The 22,023-nt window shown below is 48.6% G+C and overlaps 1 protein-coding gene across 1 annotated transcript; it reads left to right on the plus strand.

Annotated features, from left to right (window-relative positions):
- Positions 1 to 1,434: 1,434 nt before the first annotated feature.
- OTUB2 (OTU deubiquitinase, ubiquitin aldehyde binding 2) lies at positions 1,435 to 18,854 on the plus strand. The gene is made up of 6 exons (XM_077123430.1): positions 1,435 to 1,647; positions 8,794 to 8,889; positions 10,381 to 10,499; positions 15,044 to 15,128; positions 15,678 to 15,872; positions 16,771 to 18,854. Exons 1-6 carry the CDS (start codon positions 1,645 to 1,647, stop codon positions 16,975 to 16,977), a joined length of 705 nt encoding a protein of 234 aa, XP_076979545.1. The 5' UTR covers positions 1,435 to 1,644; the 3' UTR covers positions 16,978 to 18,854.
- Positions 18,855 to 22,023: the final 3,169 nt, after the last annotated feature.

The following is a 22,023-nucleotide window of genomic DNA, read 5'->3' on the forward strand; positions in this document are numbered from 1 at the left end:
TCCAAAGCTCCTTGCTCACTGCAGTCCAGTGCTCCTTTCATGCACCAAGGCAGCTCGGTCTATAGAGGGGGTAGGAGAGATTGGAAGGGGGTGACCAAGCAAAGGCTCCTTGCCCCCACCCCACACCCACACCCTGTGAGACCACATCTCGCTCAGTCATTCCTGCACAGGTAAAGCTTAACACGTCCTGGAATGAGCACTATCCGAGGAGTCAGAAGTCCCAGTATCCAGCCCAGCCCAGTCACTGTGCTAGTCCTGTCACCTCTCAGCTTCCTTGGCTATAGAAACAAAAAGCAGAAACTCTCCAAAATCTGCCAACGGGATTCAAGAGCAGCTCTGGAGTCATACTACCTGGGATCGAATCCCACTTTGTGCTGTGGGATTCATCATTCTATGCCTTGATTTCCTCATCTGTAAAATAGGGTTAGTAGTACTAATAACAGGGCAAAGCCCCATGAACTAGTCGTGAGAATAAAGTAAGATAATAGATGTTGAGGGCTTAGGGCAGCGCCTGATACATTGTAGGTGCTCAATAAAAGTAGGCTGCGATCGTTATTGCTTCCTGAGTCTCCAGCAATTCCCAGCTCCTATCCCCCAGTAAATGATGACCACTTGGAAGGCACAGATGTCTCATCTGTCCAGGAGCTTAGCCTGGCACCTGGGCAGTGGTGGTGGTTGGGAGGTGGGAGGTGGTAGAAGAGTGTGTGTGTGGGGTGGGATAGGAAGGGAATTACTCAATAAAATTAATAGGTGGAAGTATTAATACTTACAATGGGTGCGGAAATGCATCAGCATCCCCTTCCCCATAAATCCTCCCTCCCCCACCTAAAGCAGCCCCTCCAGGGCTCAGGGGCTGATGAATGAATCTTTGGATGACAAATATTCCTATGTTTGCTACTCTGTAATAATGAGCTTGTACGCGGGGTGAGTCACCCAGACCTGTTTCACTGTCTGGGCCTTGGATACATACATGTAATTCCAGAGCCACCCACCCAATCATCCTGGAAATTCATTCATTCAACAAACATTAATTGGGTGTCAGGCAACCTGCTGAATCATGAGTTGGGAGGGGGGAAATATTATTTGGAAGCTGCACAGGGGCAAGAGGTTAACTTAATGTTATTGGACTTGTGGTCCTTAAATACCTCTGATCTTGAGCCAGCTATACTTAAGTGGCCTTATTTATGAATTAATGAGGGCGAGCTAATCTCTCAGAAGACCTCAATTTACAGTTTTTTTCAAAGGCCCTTGAGCTACGAAGAAGGACCAGTCTTTCTGGATTGGGTTAACTTTGCTAGCTAAAAGCTTTTTGTGTCTTTAAAATAGGGTGGTGCCCTGTCAAATGAGCCCTAAAACATAGGCTGAAGAGACGTGAAGTCCCACCCACTTTCTGTGACGTCATGTATCCCGGCTTCTGATTGCCCGCTTCAGACGTCAATCGCGGGGCGTGTGTCTTGCTGGGACACAGTGGAAGTCTCGCCTCTGGTTTGCGGAGCGGTCGGGTGTCTTCTCTGCACACCCCCACGCCCTCGAGGCCCCCGCCGCCCGACCCAACGGCGAAGCGGGCCGGTTCCTCCCGCGGCGCCCTCCCGCACGGGATCGCTACTCGCTGGGGGTAGACCTGGCCCAGCGGCTCCGGTCACTATGGTTAGTGGTCTTGGGGGAGCGGGAAAGGGGAGTGGGCGCGGTGGGCGGGGTTGCCGCCCGGGCGCAAGTGCACTCCCGGGGGCCAGGTTTGGTCCCCAGCTCCGTCCCCTCCGCGCTCTGACCCGCGGCGGGAGTGCCGAGCCCAGGAGGTGCTGGGGGCCCCGTCCTTCCTCGGAAGGCCCTGCAGGGCCCGGGACGCGCCCCGCTGTTCCCCGTGGGCGCCCCGTGAAGGGGATCCAGCCGGATCTCCCCGCTCCCAGCGCGTCCACCCTGGGTGTCCCCGACAAGACTGGAAGCGGGGACAGGGACGCTCCAAGGCGAAGGGTCGACCCCTCTTCGTTAAGCAGCCCCCGGCCGGCGGCCCACGACAGCCCCCACCCGTGGGCTTAGCCACCAGGCCCCAGCCCCGCACCCCCCAGGGTGGATCTAGGGGTGGCCTGTTCCGTGGGCTGCTGGATATTGGCTGTGTCCCTACAGCGGCAACAGAGAGTCTGTCAGTTAGAATCCACGTGGAGAGGCTGCCTCAAGTTGTGCGGTGCATAAATTAGGGCTCTAGGTGAAGCAAAGACTAAAGGAACCCCTGATCTGAGTCGGCGCTGAGTAGAAAGAGCCCCAGGCTTGGGCAAAGGGGAAAACCCAGAACCATATGGGGAAAGGGCTGGTACTGATGTTGGTAGACCTGAACCTTGAACCCATACCTCTGAACTCCCAGTCCAGTGCTCTTTGTGTTACATAAGCCCACTTTGCCAGTTGCCGTGGGGGTCAGGCTTTCTGCAGGGGATTGGATGTGATGCTGACCCAGGAATGTAAGGGTAATGCCTGGCTTGGGGTTATCCCAGCAGCCCCAGGCTCATGTCTCGCTGCCACCCCTTCCCCAGTGCTGCAGTGGATGGAGGGAAGTGCTTAGCCCCAGGTATTTAGCTGCAGCTTCTACTGTCATAACAGAAGCCTGGAAATGAGTTTGCACAGGTGATGATGGGTCAGCCTTCTCCCCACCCCTGCGTGGGCTGGGAAATGGGTCAGCCCTGTGGGATGCTGCTGGAATGGGTACAGGTCAAAGCTCGGTCATGGCCTGGCACGTTCTGGGTGTGCTGTGGGCTGCTGGGTCACCTGAGCTGGGGTTGCAGGGACAAGCTGCTGTGGTGTGGCTGCGGGCCCCTAGGCATCTGGAGGCTCCAGCTTCCTGCTTCTACCTGGGGCCCAAGGGTTTATGTGGTTTTGCTGCTTCTGGAAGGGGCCTAGGTGTTTTTGCTTCCCCATCAGGGAGTGGCAGGAGGTGGCCTGGGGCTGGAGACTGGCATATCCTCTCATCAGCACCTGGGTTGCTGAGGGCATGGCAGGGGTGGTAGGGCTGGGACTCCCTTCTGCCCTTCGTGCTGCACAGTGATGTCACTGACTCCACTCCCCCATCTGCCCAGGACTTAGGAGCCAGGAAGTTAGAGGACAGATGGGGTCAAATGCACGGAGCATTGAACTCTTAATCGGACCCTTGTCCCATCAGTGGAGGCTTGTGGGATGGGGAAATGGATAAAGGGGTTAACCCACTAAATAGGATGTCAGCCTAGAAATAGCCTGAGGCAGATGTTGGGCAGGGTCTGTCCTTTTCTGCTCCTGCCCTACTTATTGAGCATCTACTGTATGCTAAGCTGTGTGGTGGTTTTTCACATTGTTTGAGTGCATGTGTGGTAGGCAGAAAAGTTTAACAGATCCTTGAAAAATACAGTATCTTCTTCCCTTTCCCACTTGAAAGTCACTTGGCTGAACTTGAGGAAGGATCTTAGGTAGAAGCCCCTTGGGGGCAGGGGGGAAGGGGGTGAGAGCCAGGCCTGGGGCTGCCTGTGGCTACGGGCCCTACAGACTCTGAAGAGTTTCGTGCTTGGAGTGCCATTAACCTTTGTTAAATGAATGAGTTAGTCAGACATAAACAATAAAAGCAAAGGGCTTTGTTCTTTCAGTTGCTAAACAAGCCCCTATAGGCACCCTGGCCAGGCCCCAGGCCCCATGCTGGGCAGTAAGGGGATAGACAATGTCCCCACCTACTTTAGGAGCTCATTCCCTGGTGTTCAAACCGGAGGTGGACACAAGTGATCCCTGAGCCACTGCTTTTGGTCTAAGGGATCTCCTCCCTGCAGGAAGCTGGTGGACTCTGGGAGGGAGGGGGACGCTCCAAGAGGAGGTCTTTTTCTCAGTTGGGTATTAAAATATGTTAGTATGTTTAGGAGTTTGCAATTGGGCAGAGTGTACTCCAGGTAAGACAGTGTGCTTAGAGGCCTGGAAATATGGTCAAGAATGGGTATTCTGGGAAAGACAGGCAGCCTGTGTGGATACAGGAGCTTGGGGAGGGAGAGGGGATGAGTCTAGAAAAGTAAGTGAGGGTCAGAGTGTGCTGTGCAGGCTTCACATGCCACATCGTGGAGTTTGGGTTTTATTCTGAATATGGGGGTAACCATAACCGAGGACTGATAAGTAAGAAATAGCTGACTTGGAAGATCTCTGGAATTGGAATGGATAGAGAGGTGGAGGCGGCTGGCTGGTGTCCGAGACCAGATCCACCGTTTGCTCAACCAGCCACTCGGTATACATTTTTGGAGCATTACTGTGTGCCACACACTAGGGATCCAGCTGTGACAGGCAGACAAGTCCTTGTCCTCATGGAACTAATGCTCTAGTAGAGGAAGACAGGCATATGCAAGGAAAAAAGTGAACCCACGTGTCAGATAATGCCCTTAAGAAACAAAATAGTACAGAGGGAGAAGGGTTTGGGAGTACATGTGAAACCAGAAGGAAGGATAGACGATAAAGACAGAGATGGTATAATCTAGGAATGCCTAGAGTGTACAATGATAGTGACTAAATGTACAAAGTGAAAAATGTCTTTGTATGAGGAAGCACAAAGGAATGTCAGCATTGCAGAGTGCTGAAAATAGATGGTCATTCATATTTTAAAACTTCAACTTCTATGTGAGACTAAAGGTAGAAAAGTTTATTTGGTGCAAAATTTATATCTTGACTAGTGCATTTCTTAATTTAACTTGTATGGTCAGTTTAATCGAACACCATAAGTATATGGAACCTTGAATAGGGCATGACATTTTCTTAGTTTTTCCAGGTTAGTGTGATGCCCCAATAAATCCGAGTGATTTGAACAGTGAATAAAAAGTATTTGCAAAGTCCCCTTGGGGGAATGGGGAGAAAGGGGGAAAAACTGAACTTCCCTATTTGGAGAATTCCTTATATTCTCCTAAGCAGGGGGAACAACTAAATCAAAAGGACGAGCTCTTGATCTTGAGGTTTGCCCTAATGAAACTTATCCCTGCAAAGGACAGGCTAAGCCTACTTAAAATTATGCCTAAGAGTCACCCCCAGAGACCCTCTTTTGTTGCTCAGATGTGGCCTCTCTCTCTCTCTCTAAGCCGACACAGCAAGCGAACTGACTGCCGTCCCCCTCTAAATGGGACATGACTCCCAGGGGTATAAACCTCCCTGGCAATGTGGAATAGGAATCTTGGGATAAGCTGGGACTCAGCATCAAGGGATTAAAAAACCTTCTAGACCAAAAGGGGGGAAGAGAGAATTGAGACAAAATAAAGTGTCAGTGACTGAGAGATTTCAGAGTTGAGAGATTATCCTGCAGGTTATTCTTGCGCATTATATGGATATCCCTTTTTAGTTTATGTGTGTTAGAGAAGCTAGAGGGAAGTACCTGAAACTGTAGAGCTGTGTTCCAGTAGCCCTGTTTCTTCAAGATGATTGTATAATGATATAGCTTTTGCAATGTGACTGTGTGGTTGTGAAAACCTTGTGTCTGATGCTCCTTTTATCTACGGTATGGACAGATGAGGAAAAAATATGGGTAAAAATTAAACAAATGATGGGGGAACAAAGGTTAAAATAAATGGAGTAGATTGGAATACTAGTGGTCACGGAGAGGGAAGAGTAAGGGGTAGGCATGTATGAGTTTTTTCTTTTTTATTTCTTTTGCTGGAGAGATACAAATGATCAAAAAAATGATCATGGTGATGAATACACAACCATGTCATGATATTGTGAGCCATTGATTGTACACCATGTATAGAATGTTTGTATGTCAAAAAAGTTTGTATGTTTGTTTGTTGTATACAATAAAAATATTAAAAAAGAAAATGGTAAAGTGATAGGGTGGGGAGGGACACTTTAGACAGGGTGGTCAGGGTAGGGCTCTCTGAGGAGGTTATGTGCTGCCTGAGTCCTATGAAGAGGAAAGCAGAGCATTCAAGCAAGGACAGCCTGAGCAAAGGTCCTGGGGTAGAAATGGGCTTATCCATGCACCCCAGCAGCCCAGGCTCTGGGGCCCAGTGGGCAGTGCCAGCCCTTGGTCAGCCCACCTGCCTTGGCAACGGCTGCCCCAGCCTGTGAGTCGGCCTCATGCACCAGGCACAGCCCACAGAAGCCACCACTCCCCATGTGGCCTGACCTCGGGTCACTGCCTCCTTCATTCGGTCTCATCTGCCAGGAGGGCAGGTTCAGAGCTAATCCCATAAGATGGATACTTGGTGATTCACTCCCAAACACCACAAAAAAATTTTTGCTTTGGTTTTCTGAATAACTTCTGCCCACCTTGCTTTGAGTGTGTGTAACCCAGGCATTCATCTGGTCAGGCCTGGGTCTAAAGGTCTGTGCTGTCAGGTCTTTACCCAGAAGCTGCTCCCACAGCAATGCTGCATTAGTACCTTCATGTTTTAGTGTAGAGCTTCTCAGATTTGAATATTTCTGAAAATCACTTGGGATCTTGTGAAGATGCACATTCCAATTCAGCAGGTCTGGGTGGGACCTGAGATTCTGCATTTTTCACAAACTTCAAGGAGATGCTGGTGCAGCTGGTCCTGAGTAGTAGGTAATTCAGAGAACCTTTGGGGGTTCTTAACTTTTGGGACCCTTATGGCCCTTAGAGGATTTGATGAAAGCCATGATTCTCCTCAGCAGGGACCCTTGCACACTCACTCTGGACCCAGAGCAGCACCACTGTAGGTCCATGGACCCCTGTGTGAGAACCCCTGTGGCTAGGGTGGGTTTTTCAACAATGGCACAACAGATATTTTGGGTGGATGATCCTATTTTGTGGGTCACTATCCTGCACATTGTGGGATGCGCTCCAAAGGTCCAGGTCAACCCAGGTCTCATTCATTCATTCATTCACATAACAAACCTTTCCTCATCCTCTCCTCTGTGCCAGGCCCTGGGATGGGCTCTGGGAAATCAAACAAGTGAGTCAAAGATCAAAGACAGAATGAGATGCTGTCATATGCTAAGAGATGCCCATGTGGCTTTGGAGCCTGGGATAGATGAGGACATCCAGTCCCCCTAGAAATGGGCATCCCAGGCCCAGTGTCTGTCCTCTGCCCTGGGTGCTGAGTACATGAATTAGGGCCAAAGAAGCTCATCATCAGTGAGTCTGTCCCATGTGGGACATGGGGGGCCCTACAAAGTCACTTCGCCCCCATTGTATAATCTCTCGTGGGCCAGCTCACTGCTTCTAGATGTTCAGCTGCAGAGAAATCTAATTACCAAAAATCTAGATAAATTTCTCCAGTTGGAGAAAGGGATTTGTAATATCAGACAGTTCTTCTGTGGGCATGACAGTAATGGATTAAGATCATTACCTAGTCGTGACAAGGCTGAGAAGCGACAGGGGAAGGCCGTCTGGTTGGAAGCATACAGTGAAAGTGGCAAGCTCCAGGGACAATTAAGTGCCAAAAATGGAGGTAATAAATAGATGGAGCATTAGATTTCTGTTTACAAAAAAGTCCAGAGTGAGTGTGCAAGGGTCCCTGCTGAGGAGAATTGTGGCTTTCATCAAATCCTCTAAGGGCCATAAGGGTCCCAAAAGTTAAGAACCCCCAAAGGTTCTCTGAATTACCTACTACTCAGGACCAGCTACACCAGCATCTCCTTGAAGTTTGTGAAAAATGCAGAATCTCAGGCCCCACCCAGACCCGCTGAATTGGAATGTGCATCTTCACAAGATCCCAAGTGATTTTCAGAAATATTCAAATCTGAGAAGCTCTACACTAAAACATGAAGGTACTAATGCAGCATTGCTGTGGGAGCAGCTTCTGGGCAAAGACCTGACAGCACAGACCTTTAGACCCAGGCCTGACCAGATTAATGTCAACCTTTCAGCCATGCACCTATTGCATAAAAATGGTCCCTTTGGGTGGTGCGCTGAAGAGAAAATGGCCTTTTACCAGCTTTGGTGCCAATGTCCCTTATGTTAGAGCATAAACTGTTAAGTCACTTCATTACCAATTTATCTTACATTATTTCCATGCTAAAATCAGAGCTGTTCCCGGGGAAGAGTAGATCTCCCACTTGTCTGAACCCTGGGGAAAAAGCATATAGTGGAGACAAGGCTTACGGCAAGTTGGCTATTAGAACAGAGATGGTTCCTACAGTTTGCCTGGCCCTGGAGTTTCCTTCTGCCATCCCCCCCTACTTGCTGGATGAGTACTTCTTAGCCCTGGAGAGACTCTTGACTCTGGGCTAGGAGACTTGTCTTTTGGGGGGTGGAATTGCCCAAGAGGGGGAGCTAACTGCAATATGAACTTTCACTGGTAGGTGGTGCGTGAAGATGCTCACCCCACCACATCCACACAGTGAAATAGGATGGTTTGCTCTCCCTGGCATTCCCAGGCCATTGTAGAGGAACCCCCCCTTTGCAGTGTCACTTGGTGTGGCCTTTTATGGTGACCTTATTACACTATGTCATTAACAGTTCCTGGCACATGCTGGATGTTCAGGAATTGTTGCTTGAGTGAATGAATGAATGAGAAAGGAAGGACAGAAGGAAACAAAAGGATATAGCATACTCCAGTATACAGGTTCCTTAAGTCTGAAGTATTATATCCTACAAACAAATCAGTTCGGAAGTTACAAGATGAATTTCCTTATAAAGAGGACACCTCTGTGGGTTGGTGCTGACACCAATGGGCCTGTTCAGGGAAGATGAAAATCAGTCAGGCACTCCTGGAATGTACTCCTACAAGCCTTCTGTGGGAAAGTAACATTTGCTAATTTATTTAACTAGCAGTTCAGAGGATATCAACTTGGTGAAATCTCATCAGTTACTTCTGAAACTGTCACAGCTTTTCTTTTTTCCCTGTCTTTCAGAGTGAAACATCTTTCAACCTAATATCAGAAAAATGTGACATTCTATCGATTCTTCGGGACCATCCAGAGAACAGGATTTACCAGCGTAAAATCCAGGTGAGGCAGAGTGTAGGGGGAAGAGGATTTTAAATTAAATGGCTGGAGATGGGAACAAAGAAGGTGCCAATTTGAAAGCAGGAGAGGTTTATAGTTTGGACCAGGTTTTTGGGCAATTTAGGACTCCCAGGAATTTTGATGTTGGGCGTTTGTCTTAGGGAGGAATCCTTAAGTTGCAAAAAAGAGCAATTTTTTTTTTAAGCGTTGTCCTAAGTGCTTTATTTACTCACTGAGACCTTATTAAAACTCTGTGAGTTAAGAACCATTATCCCTGTTTTATAGGTAAGGAAACTGAGCCACATGACTTAAACAGTGGGTCCAGCGTCATACAGCCAGAGAGTGGAAGACTGGGATTTGTGACCACCATGCCAGAGTACCTCTCAGGGGTGAAAGTCTGCTCCACCTGGGCCAAGGAAAAGGGGAGGTTTTCCGAAAGGATGCAGGGAGAAGGCACAGAACCCGAGGGCAGAAGGAGGAGACTGATTGCTCTCCCATCTCTCTGGGGCAGCACGACTCTGCTTCTCTCTGCATGTCAGCAGAGATTTTTCTTTCTGTGGATTAGGCTTTCTCTGGGCCAGGGCAGAAAATGCTGCCCAGTTCTACAGGACTTTCCCCTTCGAGTTCCTCACAGCAAGTTGTTGGTTCCCTATTACTTCTGCTGAGACTCTGATTGGTCCAACTGGTTCAGAGGTGGTATCCTGTGCTGGGGCAGGGGCAAGTCCTGGCAGTCAGACTCCCCTGTCTTCTGGAACGAGATAGCAGCAGGGTCTGGGGTACTCCTCCTGCCTTCCTGCCTGCCTTGGGCAGGCCCAGTTGGCTTTGAGCCTTCTTATCACTTGATGGGAGCTGGGACCCCCACACCACTTGAAATCCATTCTTTGCTGTCAAAACCCTGACTGTAACTTCAGGAGGCAGGAAAGAGCATAGGTGGTCATTTCAGAGAGTAAATGAGGAGCAGAGCTGGAGGAGAGGGTGTAGCATGGAGAGGGCCACATCTTTTGCAATACTTTAGCGGCTCTTTGTGGAGACTCCACAGCCTCCATGTGGCTCACACCAGTCTTGCAGAACTCCTTAATGCCCTGTGCCTCACTGTGCATGCTTTCTGCTCACACGTGCCATCCCAGCCACCCATACCCCTTCCTTGGTGCTCCTCTCCATGCTATGTCCTCTAGGAAGCCTTTCCAGCTTCTGAAGCTGGTGAGATACTGTAGTCCCCAGCCTGGTGCCTCCTGTCCACGTGTTGTGATCATCCTATTGCTCTCGACCATAGACTGGTTGAGGGCAGGGCCCCGGCATTGCTTTAGCACCAATCTCAGCACCTGATACCCAGTATCACTCGGTATATTTCTATACTTGCATAATGGATGAATAAATGACTCAGCGAGGTGGGGGAGGTGGTGAGGCAACAGCCTGCTGTGAAAGAAGGGGGCAGATGTTAACTGGCAGGGGAACCATCATTTTGGATGTCCATATGTCCTTCTCTCCCCACAGGAGCTCAGCAAACGGTTCACCGCGATCCGCAAGACCAAAGGGGATGGGAACTGCTTCTATCGGGCCTTGGGTTATTCCTACCTGGAGTCTCTGCTAGGGAAGAGCAGAGAGATTCTCAGGTGAGGGAGCATGAGTGACTGGGGATGGGTCCCTCCTGGTTTTTTTGTGCAGGGTCATCGCTGAATCTCGCTCACAGACTTAGGTGTGAGCTGGAGGGCTGCCTGGAAGAGGTGTTGAATGTTGGGGGATGCCCACATGTCTAATGTGGCTGAGATGGCAGGGGATGGGATAAGGAAGCTTCCAGGTGCATTCCTGCCACCTGCTTCATCTGCCAGGTCTGATTAGCCTCAGTGAATCCTATAAGACTGATATTTGGTGATTCACACCCAAACCACCCCCCCCAAGTTTTTTGCCTTGGTTTTCTGAATAATTTCTGCCAAATTTGCTTTGAGTGTGTGCAACCCAGGCATTCAGACCTGGATCTAAAGGTCTCTGCTGTCAGGTCTTTGTCCAGAAGCTGCTCCCACAGCAATGTTGCATTAGTATCTTCATGTTCTAGTTTAGAGCTTCTCATAATCACTTGGGATCTTGTGAAATGCACATTCTGATTCAGCAGTTCTGGGTGGGGCCTAAGATTCTACATTTCTCACAATCTTTAAGGAGATGCCGATGCAGCTGGTCCTGAGTAGTGGTAATTAAGAGAACCTTTGGGAGTTCCTAACTTTTGGGAGCCTCATGGCCCTTAGAGGATTTGATGAAAACCACGATTCTCCTCAGCAGAGACCCTTGCACGTGCACTCTAGACCCAGAGCAGCGCCGCTGCAGGCCACAGGACAGTTGAACTTGGTCCATGGACCCCAGTGTGAGAACCCCTGTGACTGAAGCAGGTTTTTCAACAGTGGCACAATAGATGTTTTGGGTTGGATGATCCTATTTTGTAGGTCACTGTCCTACAGTAAGTAGACAGTACAGTATGGGGGTTATGACCATGTACCCCGGAGTTGTGCCAAGCAGTGGCCCTGGGGCCTGAGGTTAGACTGCATAGAGTCCATCTCACTTAACTGCTGTCTGACTTTGGTCAAGTGAGCCGACCTTTCTGAGCCTTAGCTTGCATACGTGAGGGTGGATGACACTGCAGCCCTCAGGACTGTTGTGAGGACTCAGTGAGATGATGTTGTAAGACTCACTGCCAGTATCTATACTGACCCCATATGCTCTGATGTCCTCACACTTTCCCCTCCTTCCAAGGCCCCCACCCTCACACAACCTATCCTTTACCCAAGGCACCACATGCTTGGCCCTGGGGATAAAGCTATGAATAAGAGACAAAACTCCCTGTCTCATGCAGCTTATATTCTAATGGGAGAAGGTGGGTGATGAAAAGTACTTTTGATGTGTCAGGCAGGGAAGGAGGCGAAGGAGTGGAGGTAGGACTTAGAGAGCTGAGTGGCAGGTTGTGTAGGGCCTGCTGGGCCTTTGAAGGGACCCTTGCTTTCAGCCTGAACAAGATGGGAGCCACAGAAAGATTTGAATAGAGATGGAACCTGGCTGGGGGGGCTGTGTGTGTGGGATGACAGGGGTGGGAAAGATGGGGAAGAGCAGGGCTACATGGTGGGGACAGCGGTCCAGAGAGGAGATAATGGCCTGCTTGCCCGGGATAGAAGTAATGGGTATGGCACCAAGTGGTCAGGGTCTAGTGATTGGGAGGCAGTGTTGGCATGTGGCATGCGAGCTCGAGGAGGAGTCAAGGCTGACTTCAGGGTCTTTGGCTTGAGTAGCTACCAGGATGGAGATGCCCTTTGCTGTGGAGGGAAGACTGTGGGGAAGTTGGGAACTCAGTTTGGAGGATGCTAAGTATGAAGTACCTGTGAGCCATCTAAGCCAAAAGGTCAAGTAGGCAGAGTGATGTGTGAGGCTAGTGCTCAGGGTACAGATCAGGCACACGGGTGGTAAATAAAACCATGAGATGGCACCATGCCACCAGGGTCATCCTACCTAAACAAACTGGGACCAAGTCACTCCCACATTTGAAATATGCCCCCAGCCTCCAGGAGTCATTGGAAATCACACCGTGTGCCCTACCCCAGGCCCTCCACACTGGGCCTTTCATTGTCCATCCTGAGATCCAGGCACAAGGACCCACTCCTCATTGTCCACATGCCAGGCCTATGCGTTTGCCTGACTTACCCTACCTGATGAGGGGCTGTGGGCCCAGGGGGCTCCTTCACTCTTTACCCCCCTTTCTCCAAGTTAGAAAATGATCACAGGGCTGTTGTGGACTTAGAACACTGGATGGTATGTGCTATATTTGTTCTTACCCTTGGTTATTCATCCACCAAGACTTGGCCAGTCACCTTCTGGAAAGCCTTCCCAGAGCAACCCTGGCAGGCAGGTGCCCCCTCCTCAGTGTTACCACAGTCCTGATGTCCATATTTACTGCATACCAGCTCTGTGCCAGTTCCTGGGCCAAAGGCTTCAAGAGCTTGCTCTTCCTTTGTGGAAAGTCATTGTTAATATCCCCATTTTAAACTGACATGCAGCCAAGAAAGGCTGAAACCCTGGCCTATCTTGAGTTCCCAGCTCTGATACCGTCCTCTTTCCTTCAACTCTTCCTTGGTTCCTGGTGGAGCCACCCAATTGGGCCTGTGTGTTGTTCACCTTTGGATCCCCCAGTCCCGGCACAGAGGAGTCAGGGTAATGAGACAGAAGTACAGAGATGGGTGGTCTGGGGAGGGAAAGAGGGGGAGGCAGAGAGCTAGGAGCAGAGCTGTGCATATCACCTTCTTGCAGGAACAAAGTAACAGGGCCTTCAGCCTGACTAGAAGAGCAGTCCCAAAGAACAGCAGCTGCTCCTGGTGCCACCGTCAGGTGCCAAGGCTTGTGGGCCACCCAGACCACAGATAAAGGCAGAATCACCCCCCGCCCCCACCACCATGGCAGTGCAGGGAAGCGAGGATGAAGGATGCTGCAGGGCCAGCCCCTGGCTCCTGAGAGAGAAGTGTTAGCCTGAGCCATCACATCCTTGCCCTGATCTGAAGGGATAACCTAGAGGGTGCTGGTGATGGTGGCAATCCCAAGAAAAAAAATAACAGTCAAGTGCCATTTTCCCCTCACTTCTACCCCTTCCTACAACACGGTCCCTTTGCCAGAGCACAGTAGCTTCTGAAGAAGCCTAGGCCTCTCTTGGCTTTTAACTCCTTCAGACAACCTTCTCCCTCCTGTGTCTGGGCCTCATTAGGGTTTGGCCTCACTTCCAGGGCGTGGGCTCCTGTGTCCTGGGCATGCTCACCTGTGCCTCTCTCCACCCTGTCCTTGCAGGGTATATCCCTTCCTCCATGTGCCAGTTACTTGTGTCTGCCTCATTTCTGCTGTTAACTCTGAGCATCCTGGGGTGAGAGGCCAGGTGGGGTTCCTCCTCACTCTTCCCCCCTGGGTACTGGGACAGGTCCCAGAGAGGAACCATTGCAGTGGAGCACAGAGACAAACCAGCAATCTTTCAGGGAGTAATTTTACTCACAAAGGCAGGTTAGGCGCTGCAGATGTTTATAGCCAGACTGTCTGTGGGGGAAAAAAAAGCCCCGATTTGTGGCGTTGGTCGATTTCTTTGGTGTAAATACTCTTGTCATCATCGATTTCAAAGCTACCAATATGAGTTCACTGATCAGGGAGCTGGGAAAAGATGCAGTTACACACCTGCCAATACCATGCAGGTACAATCAACATAAATAGCCTCAAGAGCATAGATAATAGTAAAATAATTAGGAAATGATGAATTTTTAACATCTATTACCTTTGTTTAGTATAATGTATTTGATGATAAGTTCACATATCTTGGTTTTTTTTTGGAGGGGGGGCTGCATAGTCCGGGAATTGAATCCGGGTATCCCACATGGAAAGCGAGCATTCTACCACTGAACCAGCAAGCCACTCCAAAGGAAGGTTTTTGTTCTTTGTTTTGGCATGAGCAGGGTCCAGGAATTGAACCCTGGTCTCCTGCTTGTCAGATGAGAATTCTACCGTGGAGCTACCCTTGCCCCAGCCCATACCTTGGTTTTTAATAATGGCTGTATTTACCACCTGGCTTGCAAAACTCCTGACAATTTAAGTCAGTTCTAGACACCCCTGAGAAGAGCATCCCTGGCAGAGGGAGCAGCAGGAGGTTCGAATGGGGTAAAATGCTAATGGAGAATGGCAGTGGGGGTGGATGTAGGTTTTAAGGATGGATGAGAGATAAGGTTGGCAAGCAGGGAGGACCCAACTCTGGGCCTCCCTGCTGAGGAGCTGAACCTGAGGGCAGTGGAAGCCTGTAGTTGAGTAGGCCGTAGTAGGTCACTCTGGAGATCTCTCAGGAACCGTGGGGACACTGTTTGAAAGGTAGAATCAATGTATCTGAGAGTGGGGTGGGGGTTACCGCAATGTGTCCTCATCTATAAAATGGGTATAATGCCCACCGCCTGAGATTGTTCACAGTGGGAAAGACAGAACAGTCAGTGATGTCCAGGTAGAAAGTGCTTTGAAAAGTGGAACAGTTCTTCACCTATTGTGACAAGTACCTTTTCTGGTGTGGGGGGGGGGGTGCATGGTTGAGAGTGAGATGAACTGTTGACAACCAGCGGGATATGCCCTGTACTTTCCTGTAAGCATCCAGTCTACCCCCATTTAGGTTCAAGGAGCGTGTACTGCAGACCCCAAATGACCTTCTGGCCGCTGGCTTTGAGGAGCACAAGTTCCGAAACTTCTTTAACGCTGTGAGTTAACCTGGGCTATGGGAGTGGAGAGCCAGGTTCTTTTGCCCCAGCAGAGCAGAGAAGAATGGGCACTGGCTGAAGACCTGAGCCCAGACCCTGTGGCTGTGCTCCTCTTGTACCTGCTAGCTGGGGAAGTACAGAAGGCTATTACCTTGCTTGTGGGAACATAGCAGTACAGAGCCCAAGGTCCTGTCCTCCTGTGGGAGGAGCCCCCCCATTTTGTGGTAGTGGCTGGGGCTCTCAGGCTGGGAAAGGTCCCTGCATTTTCCTTTATCCCCATTCCCAGACTTTGCAGCTCCAAATCTGCAAATAGAGTCCCAAGTAAGAGAGTGATGAAGGGAAATCCCATTTTTTGTTCCCTAGACAGGATCCTGGGCTAAGACACTCATTACAAAGCATTTCTAACCTCCAGTTACTTAGCTTTAGAAGAATCTCAGATTTTAATACCTCAACTTGATCTAAAAATGAAAAGCTAAGTGATGGAGTGCAGGGCAGGGAGGGGTGGACTTTGCCTGTACCTCTCTTGGCTGACGGCCTTGGCGGGCTCAGTTTTACAGTGTGGTTGAGCTGGTAGAGAAAGACGGCTCAGTGTCCAGTCTGCTCAAAGTATTCAACGACCAGAGCTCCTCAGACCGAATCGTGCAATTCTTGCGCCTGCTCACCTCAGCCTTCATCAAGAACCGAGCAGACTTCTTCCGACACTTCATTGATGAGGAGATGGACATCAAAGACTTCTGTGCTCATGTAGGTCCTCGGGCTGGGGGCAGAGGGGATCTCAGACATTCAGATCTCTGCTCGTCTCCCTCTCCTAGACTATAGCACCACTATTCTGACCCAGGAAACTTGGGCATCATATTTGAACTTGACATTCATCTGAAATTTATCCTACTTGAGCTGCTTAAATTATGTGGCTTAGGGCAAGTCACTGCCCTTCTCTGAGCCTTAGTTTTCCCATGTGAAAAATAAGGGCTTCAAATTCACAGAGTAGCAGCCCCAGAGTCACAATTTGTCCCAAGATGTGTTTTGTTCAAGATACATGGTAGTTATGTAAGATTTTGAAAAATTGGTTTATTTTCATATGAATATCTGGATTTCTCTTGAAAAAAAAAGCAAAAGATCCAGGCCCTTAGACCCTTATTCTTGCAAGATAACAGTCAGCAGGTGCTGAGTAGTAGTTGCCCTCTCTGTATGGGACACAGAACCCAGCTGTCACCATTTCTCTCTCTTCAACATCCAACCTCACTCACACTCATTCGCTGGCCTGGCCTCTGGAAGCAAGTAAGTTGGAATCCCTCAACAGCACTGTCCCTCTGATAACTAAAATTCGCTGACTCCATGCATTAGGGAGTACAACCTGAAAACAAGTTCCTGTCGCCTTTTCCAGATTCCTCAAATACAAGAGGGCCTGGAATCCAAAAGTCTGGGTTTTGATAGCAATTTCTAGCTATGTTACTTCCTCTTACTGAGCCACATTTTCTTTCCCTGCAAAATGGGGATGTCAATACCTACCTCATGGGTGGTTGTGAAAATTACTTCCCAGCACAGAGGATTTGACCCATGATGATGAAAGCCAGGGTAGAACTTGTCCTCTCTCAGGCTTACCTTCTAACCTAGGCTTGGTTTTCCATTTTGGTCTTGGCAGGAAGTGGAGCCTATGGCCATGGAGTGTGACCACATCCAGATTACTGCCCTGTCTCAGGCGCTCAACATCGCCCTGCAGGTGGAGTATGTGGATGAGATGGATACCGCCCTGAACCACCACGTCTTCCCCGAGGCTGCCAACCCTTCCGTTTACCTGCTCTATAAAACATCCCACTACAACATCCTTTATGCAGCTGATAAACGTTGATTAATTTTAGGCCATACAGTGGAGCCTGTCACCTAACGGGACTGAATTCTGAATGGAACATTCCGGCTTTTCAATTTTTTAAGCAATTTAGACTGTAGCTAAAAGATGTACAGCCTTTTGGGCAGCCTCCACTGAGAATGAGGCCTACCCATTATGGACCATAGTAACTTGGTGAAGTTTTTACTATTTATTTTGATGAAGGATCAAATGCTTTCTAACTCTGAGGTAGGAAGCTCCTCAGTTCCCTGTGAGACCTTGGGGATGTCACATCCTTCACTGGGTCTTTTCTTCACTTGGAGGTGTTCCCACCAGTGTTAATATTCTCTTATAAGAAAATGGTGGCCTCTGTAGTTTCTCTACACCAGGGCACAGTGACTAAGAGTGGAGGAAAAGTTCAAGGTCACGCTGTCTTGATTCAAATAACTTACCAGATCTATAAAAAAGAACCAGTTCAATCAGCTGTTGTACTGAACACAACCATTGGCCTATTGAGGCTCACTTCAACGTGAAAGCTTCTTTGAAGGTCCAGACTCCATGATGGGAGTAAATATTCCCACTCCCAACTTAAGCAAGGGGGAGCTTTTGTGCCAAAGTCCAGGATGTGGCCTTTGGCCTTCAGCATGAAGCTCATGTTGATGGCAGCACCAGCAAGAGGGACCCCCTCTACCTCTCTCAGGGTGAGGGCTGCCTGAATTTTGGAGGGTTGCCCTTCAGAGTCCTGCTGCTAGCTCCACTAGGACAGAGGCTTGAGAAAGAGCAGCATCTGGTCTGGAATTTGTATATTAATGTCTGGACCAGGAAGCTGAAGTTGTCCCATCATCTCCACAGATCCTAGGAGGGGGGTGTCAAGACTCAGATGGGCAGAAACACGGGTACAAGTAACCATGGTCTCCAGCTGAGCAGGGCAGACATTTTTAAAGCTATTGTTATCTTCTCTACCCCTTTCCTTGGAAGCTTCTGTTCTGTTTATGGGCTGGCAAGGGCTCAGGTGACAAAGAGCCAGGGACAAGCCAGGAAAATTGGCATTATGGCAGATTTCCCACTGGTAGCTGACTATCCTGGCCAGCAGCCTCCCTAGTCATCTAATGGACATACCCTCTTAAACTTGTCACCTTGCTACCAGGATCTCCAAGAGACCTACTGCCGAGCTGGTGGACAAGGTAAAGACCAGTGGGGAATCAAACACTGGCTAGGCTGAGGTGCTGCTACAACTTCTCTTCCTCTGTGGGAGGAAATGGAGAATGCAGGGATGTGGAAATGCCCTCTTGGGTGCTTCCTTAATCTAAGGCCTTCTTACAGGTTTTTTCGGCAGGGATTTATTAGAATCTTTTGGTGCTGCTGCTGTGTGGATCTGCTAACAACCAGACTGTATAAAGGAAGACTGGTTAACAGACTCATCAGAATCCTGTTTACACAAATGTCAAGATTTTTATTACTGTTCTGCCTTTGTGAAAAACCAGTAGCACTTAGAGATAGATGTCTTTAATCCAGGCAGGGACTGTATGTATAATTCTCATACTGTCCTAAGCCAGAAGTTAAACCCAAGGGCTCAAGCCAAGTGATTTTGTCAGTTTTCCACAGCAATGTCAATCAAACCCTGAGCTCTTCCTCTGCTCATTGTCTCACCGTCCTCTGAGATGGAATGTTGGGTTCTATTACCATTAACAATTAATTACTCTGGGACATTTGGGAGGGCATATGTGATTTTTGAATTATCATCTTTGTCTGGCAAGTTTCTAACAACTGTTTCCAAACTGAAACACAGGACACATGGGGTTCCTGACTGAACACCATAGGCTGTTCTTTGGGTTGTAAGATAGCCCTGAGCCTTGCAGACAGTTCTCAAGCACAGCAGAATAAATCAGTACTAGCTACCACTTCTCTGCACTCATAGCTCGTGTGGTATTCTCAAAAGCAGAGTGCTCTCTTTGGCAGAGGATGGAGTTTTCTGTTAGGAGGAAATTCCCTCTGTGATACTGGGATACTGGTGCATGGATGGGATACCCTTCCAGGGAGAAACCCTATCAGTTTAGCTCAGGATGCCTGAGCTCTGGCAGAGGCAAGCCAGGTTATTTTCCTGATCTTTTTTCACAAAACCAATGACCAAATCCAGATCACTACCCTCATTTCTTCAATATTTGCCCTCTGATTTCACCTCTCAGTGAAAGCAATATGGAAGAGTGGCAGAATTTAGTGTCACTTTAACTTGTTAAAATCTAGTCATGCACAAGCAGTTGCCTTGCTTATCTACAGTAACCAGTAATCTGGTAGTCTCACTTCCTGTAATTCTCTACTCCTCCACATACCACCTCTCTCCAGACCAAAAGCTGGAAGAAAAGGTGATTTGGTTTGTCTTCACAATTATTTGCTTTCCAAAGGAAACTTTTATAAAAAAAAGTCAGCGGGAATAGTTAGCAGCAGAAAGAACAAATTGTCCTCCTTTTGACTGGATTCCTGTTAGCCCACTGCAAGAAAGGGGGCTTAGAAGCCAGAACATCTGGTTTCAATTCTCAACTTGCCACTCACTGTGTGGCCTTAGGCAAATCACTTCCTTTATGAGTCCTGATTTTCACATTTGTGAAATGGAGACAATAGCTATATCACAGGATTGTGGGCTAAAGTAGAATGGGATTTTGTAGGGGAAGACAACTGCAATGCCTGACAAAACTAAGTGCTCTACAAATGGAGAGTCTCCAACCTACCATTCCTTTTGGGAAGCAGAACAGCACTGCAAGGCGAAATATGCCACGCTGGCAGTGACCGTGGCTTTGCAAACAGTGGATAAGTCAGGGAAACCATTAGATTTAAGAACCAAACACATTCCCACCTTGAGCAGAAATGGGAAAGGGAACTGTGGCTCAGTGAATGGCTACACCTGGACCCCAGCTTCTATGGGATATGGGCCAAGTCCTGGTGCTTCCCTGGGCAGTTAGAGAAGACATTTTCCTACATTAAAATGGTTACTGTATTAACTTTTGTCCTAACTTATTTGGAACCTGGCATGCAGTACAGACCAACACCATCCTCCCTTGGGTGTGCGGATTAGGAGAAGAGGGTGGCTCTTTGTAAGGCATGGGCTCCTTGTTTAGTGTCAAATCCAGGGCTCTCTAAAAGAACACAGGCCTCAGGAAACTCCATCTTAGGATGGAAGTGACAGGGGAACCACAGATCTCACTAAAGCCTCATCATGTGGGAAAGCAACTGCTTGGAAGACTGTGTGGCCTTGGGCAAATCACTTCACCTGGCCCTATCTTTTAAGACCTACCCCTTTAGCAACCCAGCAAAAAAAAAAAAAATATATGTGTATATATATATATATAACTATATATATATATATATATATATATATATATATATATAGTTACTTGGTATTAGAAGGGCAGGGTGAGGAGATCAGCCTTTGTTTGATAGTAATAAGTGGCTCCAGGCCTCCCTTGACTCAAATCCTGTTAAGGGACCCTGAGCCTACTTATCAACCTCACTGAGCTTCACTGCCATCATTTAGAAAATGAAGAGACCCCCTGGTGTCCTCTGACAGCGTACATCAGAAGGCTATGGCTGACCTTACAGACTGGAACTAGTTTTCTTCTCTCCTGGACATTTTCCTCTGCCTCGCCCTCCTCTCAGTCAGCAGTGACCTAGGGAGGCACTTCTTGGCAATGCTGCTGTCTTAAAACCAAAGCAGTTTCTGAATTTGCCTTGCACCCAGAAGACACCACTGAGCTCTAATCCCAACTCTGCAGTTTGGCTGCTGTAGGATCCTGAGCAAGTCAAGATCATGAAAAAAAAGGGTATTAAGATTTATGTTTGAGGCCCTTAAGGAAGACTAAATGATGTACAAAGTAGATAAAATGGGCCTAACAGTACCTGGCTCTCCATGGTCCTCAGTGACCTGTGAATCTGGGCTTAGGCATAAGAGACCAAATGCGCTTTGAATAGTTACCAGAAGGGCTATGGGAGTATGGCTGCCATCCTCCCAGCCCTGCCAAGTGAGGCTGCGCAAGACCAGATTACTTGGGTCTTGGGGAATCTGATACATGGACCCTCTTAAAATTCACAGGACTCTTGAACCAAGCAACTGTGTTGTGCATTGATTAACATCTGTTTCGAAGCCCAGACAGCTGTTCAGAAATCTGAAGGTGTGCTTCTCCCATCACTGTGGCAGTTGTAGCTATTCACCAGGACCAATCCAAGAAATGTGGGACAGCACTGGGATTAATTCCCTCAGCACTTATTTACACCAGGCCCCAATCTAAGCACAAGGGCTTCAAGGGGAGAAAAGCATCCTCTGCCCTCAAGGAGCTCACAGCCTAAGACAGACAGTAAATAGGTAAACGTAATAGCATAGTGGGCAGACTATGGGAGCCCCCAGGAGGAACGCTTTATCTTCCTGGGACTTGTATCTAAAGAATATGTAGCAGTACTCCAGGATGGAAAAGACGACAATCCAGGCCAAGGGAAAGGCGTTTGCAAAGGCTCAGGAACAAGAAAAGGTGCTTGGGACTGTGGGCAGAAACTAGTTCTGCCACATACAGTTCAAGAGAGACGAGGCTAGAGAAATCAGCAAGGGTCACACCCTAAGACCCCACATGCTGGTCTCAGTATACAGGTACTGGCTGCCCCACAATTAGCTCCGTAGTGTTAGGGAAGCCTGTGACATCTTGAAACCTGCCTACTTCCTAAAGTGGCTCAGAAAATACCAAAGCCATGAGCAAGTGGTAGAGAGTGAAGGAGCTATTAGGGTTCTGCTGGGAAGAAATAAAGAGCAGAAACACATGCTGAGGACCTGGGCAAAAATGATTTTATAGTGCATGGCAAAACTCTCTGCCTCCTGCTCTGACTATACTGTCCACTAGGGTGATACAAGCCCACGTGCACCCTGCAGCCACAGGACTATGACATTGTTCTCACTCTATCGAGAGGACCTACACTGTGCTGGCACAGAGGATTCACACAGATAACTGAGGAGGAAACAAACCTTACCACCACCATTGCCCCCTACTCTCCCCATCTTCTGGCTAAAAAAAAGCAGGGTGACATACTGGC

This window comes from Tamandua tetradactyla, chromosome 12 (assembly GCF_023851605.1).
Source record: "Tamandua tetradactyla isolate mTamTet1 chromosome 12, mTamTet1.pri, whole genome shotgun sequence".
Lineage (NCBI taxonomy): Eukaryota > Metazoa > Chordata > Mammalia > Pilosa > Myrmecophagidae > Tamandua > Tamandua tetradactyla.